The sequence below is a fragment of the Gymnoscopelus microlampas genome, assembly GCF_963454915.1.
Source record: "Gymnoscopelus microlampas genome assembly, chromosome: 16".
NCBI classification, from domain to species: domain Eukaryota; kingdom Metazoa; phylum Chordata; class Actinopteri; order Myctophiformes; family Myctophidae; genus Gymnoscopelus; species Gymnoscopelus microlampas.
The window spans coordinates 5,373,599-5,379,905 of NC_139953.1; the positions used below are offsets into that span (position 1 = coordinate 5,373,599).

Here is a 6,307-nt window from a genome sequence, read left to right on the forward strand (position 1 = left end):
CTCTCTGAGTGGACTGCCTCTTGGTCTGGTGTTGTAAATGTGAACCTAGGATTTATTCGGTATAAAATGTATTGTCCAATGAGAGTCGGAGGTGGCAATGGGGATCCCTTGCGATTGGTTTAGGGAAATTCTAATCCCCTCCCCCTTGTAATCGCCTACACTGGAGCCAATGTCAGACTGAAGCTCCACGCAGCTCCAGTCTGATGATCAGGCTATCTCTGTGGCTCACAGTGCTACTGTCCGCTGCATATCAGTTCATCTGGAGCTAGGATGGAGGCAGAGCTGTGGAGACTGTTTTGGAATTCCTTTGGATAGAGAGAGAGAGAAGTTTAACTTTGAATAAAAGAACAACAACATCAACATCAACATACAAGAACATTTACTGGAAGCTGTCTTTGTTGGATTTTTGTAGGTAGGAATATTGCAATTGATTGCTTGATTGCTTGATTGATTGATTGATGTTGATGTGTGATTGAACAGCTACAGTTACAGATAATAATCTTTAACACTAGATGAGAATACAGCAGTGGTGTGAAGTAACTATAAGAGCATAAAGTACTGGACAATTTTGAGGTATTCTTTTTACTTTACTGGAGTATTTCCAATGTTCAGTACTTTTAATTCTCCACTACATCTCAGAGGCAAATATTGTACTTTTACTCCACTACAATTATTTGAAAAATGTAGTTACTAGTTAGTTTGTAGATTTGGATTATTATTACATTAACCACTTCAGCATTTTTGCCATTTGAAAATAGCCGATCTACAACGCATTGTGAGCTTGTAGATCTGCTATTTTCAAAAGATATTTATACATATACATTTGAAAACTTGTGAAATGGGACAATCTGCATAAGGAGTACTTTTACTTTATACTTTAAGTACATTTTGATACCAATACCTTTGTACTTTTACTCAAGTACATTTTGAATTCCTGACTTTTACTTGTAACAGAGTATTTCTAAATTGCAGTATTGATACTTTTGCTGAAGTAAAAAAAATAGCACTTTTTCCACCACTGGAATACAGTCTTCTTAGTTTATTAGAAAGATACGTTTGGCTATTATTAATATTAGTTACCGATTGATTGATTGATTGATTGATTGATTGATTGATTGATTGATTGATTGATTGATTGATTGATTGATTGATTGAATACTTTATTAACAGTTTGCCAAAAAAAAGCACATTCATACAAAAGGATAAAACCCAAGAAAGCACTATGGCTATAGTTTCCATTGGGGTCCTGTGTATTCTATTCATCGAAGAGTCTAAAGTGTTTACTGTAATATCTGTAATAATAATCATTAGACCAGGTATAGGCTATATTTTGTAATAGGCCTTTTTCCCCATTGGCTTAAAGAGTTTTTCTTTCTTTCTTTCTTTCTTTCTTTTGTGTGAGACAACTACAGAAATTGTTCTATATCATGACAAAAGCTACACAATTGTACGAATTGTAACTACATGGCGATACAAAAAAAAAAAATAGGCCTAGCTATTTAATAGGCTTGCAAAAAACAAGCTGCGTTTTCAATGAATAATATGCAATGCAAACACCTGAAGTTTATTTCTTAATAGCCTAACTGATGATGGCATCTTTGTTGTGATGGAGATTGTGCGCCATCTACTGGCTGTGAATGCACTAGTAGGCTCACAGCAGTCATATTATGAAGACATTCACAGGTGTTACCAATGATACTAATGAAGGCTCTGTTCCATTCTGGTCGAACAGAGTCAGGGTGCTGATATTGTGCATGGTGGCTCACCGGAAACACTCTGTTACACCAGTGGGTCTACAGTTGGGGTCCAGGGACCCTCATGGGCTTCCAAATGGCCCCTTGCAGGTGTGTAACTCTGAGAGTGTACAAATGGAACCAAATGGACCCGTAAGTGTCCATTTGGTTCCATTTGTACACTCTCAGAGTTATGGGGGTCGTGGAAACCATTGTGCTAGACTAAATAGAACAGAGCCTTCATTAGTATCATTGGTAACGCCTGGGAAGGAAGTGATAATAGGGCTGCTGTGAATAGAGCCTATTGAAGACTGACTGTCTGTTTATCTCTCTCTCTCTCTCTCTCTCTCTCTCTCTCTCTCTCTCTCTCTCTCTCTCTCTCTCTCTCTCTCTCTCTCTCAAAATCAAAGTTCATTAAACCACAAAAAAACAAATATTTGTAAATGATTGTATTATCACCTGCTGGGCAGTTGTGGTCGTTGGGCAGTTGTGGTCGTTGCGCAAGGTTGAGTGACCAGCTGCAGTTGTAGCCTTAGCTTTCTCTGATTGGTCAGCTGCCATATACTTTCCTAAGGGGAAAATATGGTAGCCAGCCAATCAGCACGACCTCAGGACATATACAGTATATATATACTGGACAAACCGTATACACAGTAGGATATACACTTTTAAAACTGCGGTCTGGAACTTATTTGAATGAAGAAAATGTTATTTTAACTGATATTATTTTATTATTTATTTCTTTATTTATCAGTTATTTGTACTGATAAAAAAAGATCCTTCCCCAATACGATACCCATAACTTGTGTATCGGCCTGTAAGTACAGATCCGATACCAGTGTGTAATATAAAAAATCGAGAACAGTGGTTCTCAAAGTGGGGTTCAGGGACCCTCAGGGTACCTTGAGGGGTTTCCAAATGGACCCTTACAGGTCTGTAACTCTGAGAGAGTAGAAATGGAACCAAATATCTCAGAGTTATTTAATTTATACGAATAAATTAAAATGTCATTAATAATTGTTAAAGGGCAGCTACAACTTAGTAAAAATAAAGTAAATAGTACAGTAAGAGTATATAAAACAGCGTTTCAACATCAACTGAAGCATTAAAAATAGAAAATAATTGATTACTGTAAATTACGTGGTATAATGGCACAGACTGGCATACTCGCCGATACCTATACCAGCATTTTAGGCAGTATCGGCAGCTCTTCTGATAGGCTACTGGTGTTGGAACTCTAATTTGAACCAATCTGTATGTTACATTATTGATTGGTATGTTAAAACAAACCTCCTCTTACGGGGTGGCCCTGGCATCAGATCCCGGCTCCTCCTAGCCGATCTACAAGCTCACAACGCGTCGCATCGCGACGCGTTGTAAGCTTGTAGATCTGCTATTTTCAAACATTTTTGTACTTTTACTTTTGGTACTTTAAGTACATTTTGATGCCAATACTTTTGTACTTTTACTCAACTACATTTTGAATTCTGGACTTTTACTTGCAATGGAGTATTTCTACATTGCAATATTGGTACTTTTACTTGAAAGAACCATTGTAAAGCGCTTTGAGCACTTGGAAAGGCGCTATAAAAATGCAATAGGCTCTATTCACAGCAGCCATATATGAAGACATTCACAGGTGTTACCAATGATACTAATGAAGGCTCTGTTCCATTTAGTCTAGCACAGTGGTTTCCACTACCCCCATAACTCTGACTCTCAGAGTTACACACCTGTAAGGGGCCATTTGGAAGCCCATGAGGGTCCCTGGACCCCAACTGTAGACCCACTGGTGTAACAGAGTGTTTCCAGTGAGCCAACATGCACAATATGGGTGCAGTACGTTAGTCCGACAGCGCATTTACAATATCAGCACCCTGACTCTGTTTGACAAGAATGGAACAGAGCCTTCATTAGTATCATTGGTAACACCTGTGAATGTCTTCATAATATGGCTGCTGTGAATAAAGCCTATACATAAAAATGCAATTCATTATGAACCACTGCTCTAATCACTATCATGTTTTTCTTTCTTTGCCCCCTCTCAGTGAGATGGGCCCTCTACATGTGCTGTGCGTGCTGCTGTGCGCGGCGGCAGCCTCCGGCACGAACGCTGACAATGCCGACAACGCGTCAGCGCGTCAACTCCTCCCTCTGGTGCTGAGCAGACACACCGAGGTCTTAACCGAACCCGTGTTCAGCGGGAGGCCGGAGGAGGAGGAGGAGGAGGTGGAGAATGAGCGAGGAGGAAGAAGGACGGAGAGGGCGCTGTGTGGGATCGAGTGCCAAAGCGTCCTGGCGCCCCTGGACCCGGCCGAGCAGGAGACCGCCTTGGCGTACGAGACCCTGTACGAGAACGCCACGCGCACGCTGACCCAGGTCACGCTGCAGGTATATAGTAGACATTGTAGAACGCCAATCTGTTGCCAATCATTTCTGTTCTATTTCATTGTATTTGAACCATATAGCTCTTTGCCTTTGATTGATTGAATACTTTATTGGCAGTTTGCAAAAAAAAAAAGCAGAGGAACAGGTGTTGTGGACGTCTTTGACGTTTTTGAAGTAGCTTGACAGGTACAGGGGTGTCTTTGTGGTGTAGTGTATCTTGTAGACCAGGTTGAAGTAGTTTGACAGGTACAGGGGTGTCTTTGTGGTGTAGTGTATCTTGTAGACCGGGCCCATTGCAAGTTGCTGTACTCTGTCCTCAACCCTGAGCCATCCCACCCTAGCAAAGTGAGCAGGGGTTAGATGAGTTGTAGGTGTAAGGCCAAGAAGTAGCCTTAGCAGTTTGTTTTGGGGTGTCTGGAGCCTTGTTTTTAAGGCCTTTGTGGTGCTATGGTACCATGAGATGCATGCATAGTCGAAGTGACCATGGATGAGGGCCCCTGTTAGAGTCCTCAAAGTATTCTTATTTACCAGTGAGGAGATCCTGTTCAAAAATCTTGTACTTGGGTTGACTTTTTTGATTACTTTAGTTTTCATTTTTTCACTGGAAAGATAGATATACATCTAACCCCTGCTCACGTTGCAAGGGTTGGATGGCTGAGGGTAGAGGACAGAGTACAGCAACTTTCAATGGGCCTGGTCTACAAGATACACCACAACATTAACATACCCATGTACCTGTCAAAGTATTTCAAAAACGTAAATGAAGTCCACAATCACAACACCAGAGGTAGCTCCACTGATCACGTCCAACCCAGATGTGGCACAAACAAGGGGTTGAATTTGTTCTCCTGCTACGCAACAAAAATGTGGAATGCCTTACCAAAAGCAGTGAAGGAGAGTAAAACCCTACTCTCCTTCAAACTCTCCTTCCCTAAAAGAGTACCTTCAGGAGGCTGCAATTCAAAACTGGCCCCCGTAAAAGTCATAACCTAACCTTCTTATTTTTCATTTTGAAAACTGTTTATATGATGTTCTGCATTGTAGTGTATGTGTCTGTCATTTAATGTCACTATGAATTGAGTACATGGGGACCCCATTTGAAACAAGCCGTTAGGCTTTCATCTGCTTTTCAATCCTATTTAGTTGACCTTGTATTTAAACTGTACTTTCATGTGCTTTTTTCTGCAAACTTCTAAATAAAGTATTCAATCAATAAATCAATCAATCAATCAATAGCAAATATCCTTATATGTCCAGGTAGGATAACATATCTGGGTATAAGAGGTGTCCAACATGACACCTCAGGAAGCTTCCACCTCAGGAAGGGGCTGTCCCTCAGGCCTCCTGGCCTGGGACTATGATCTGTAAATGCTGTCTCTCTGCTCGAATATTCTTTAATAAACTGTCAACACTTCACCCTGACTGGATATTAAAGAGGTGGTGCCATGGTTTTGCACTTTTTCTGTGTTTCATGTGTCTATGAGGTTGATAGAACTTCATTAAGCCCCCTGGTGGTGTTTTATGGTGTTTTATGTCTTCTCTGACTATTTTGAGTTTCTACCTGGAGGCTGAAACCTTGAGGGTCAAACGTGCCAATAGAAAAACAGCGCTTTGGTGACATAGTAAAAACATACCCTCCCCCTCATTATCATAACACAACAGGTGTGGGCATGAGGAGGAGGAGGGACTAGGACAGGTGGGTGGTGCTAAGGTGGTGGAGGAGGTGCTAAGGTGAGAACCAGGTATACTTAATGAACTGGAGGCGTGTCCACATAAAACATAATTTTAACACTTTCTGTACACTTTTTTTGAAAAGAATCTTCCTCCTAGTATAACCATAATACCTGATGATTATGTTTTAGGGGGGGGAAATCACTGAAAATCACTGCACCCCGTCTTTAATATTTTCCATAATACAGGGCTTCAGCCAGAGCTCCTCCCCGCGGCGGCGGAACGCGACGACGTCGACGCGTGGCGGCCGCGCGAAGCGCCAGGTCTACGGCCTGGACGGCCGCTTCGTCATCTCGGACTCACAGTTCACCACCCGGTACCCGTTCTCGGCGGCCGTGCGTCTCTCCACGGGCTGCTCCGGCGTGCTGGTGTCGCCCCGCCACGTGCTGACGGCCGCCCACTGCGTGCACGACGGCCGGGACTACCTGGCGGGCGCCCGGAGGCTCAAGGTGGGC

General features: G+C 42.2%; 1 protein-coding gene across 1 annotated transcript in view; it reads left to right on the forward strand.

Moving 5' to 3' along the window:
• The first annotated feature begins 213 nt into the window (after nt 1–213).
• LOC311062771 (inactive serine protease 35-like) overlaps nt 214–6,307 on the forward strand; it is a 9,835-nt gene continuing 3,741 nt past the window's right edge. Inside the window, exons 1-3 of the mRNA XM_084081992.1 lie at nt 214–412; nt 3,782–4,124; nt 6,041–6,301. Of these exons, the coding sequence (XP_083938118.1) occupies nt 3,786–4,124; nt 6,041–6,301 (600 nt within the window). The 5' untranslated portion in view covers nt 214–412; nt 3,782–3,785. The remainder of the gene's footprint in view (nt 413–3,781; nt 4,125–6,040; nt 6,302–6,307) is intronic.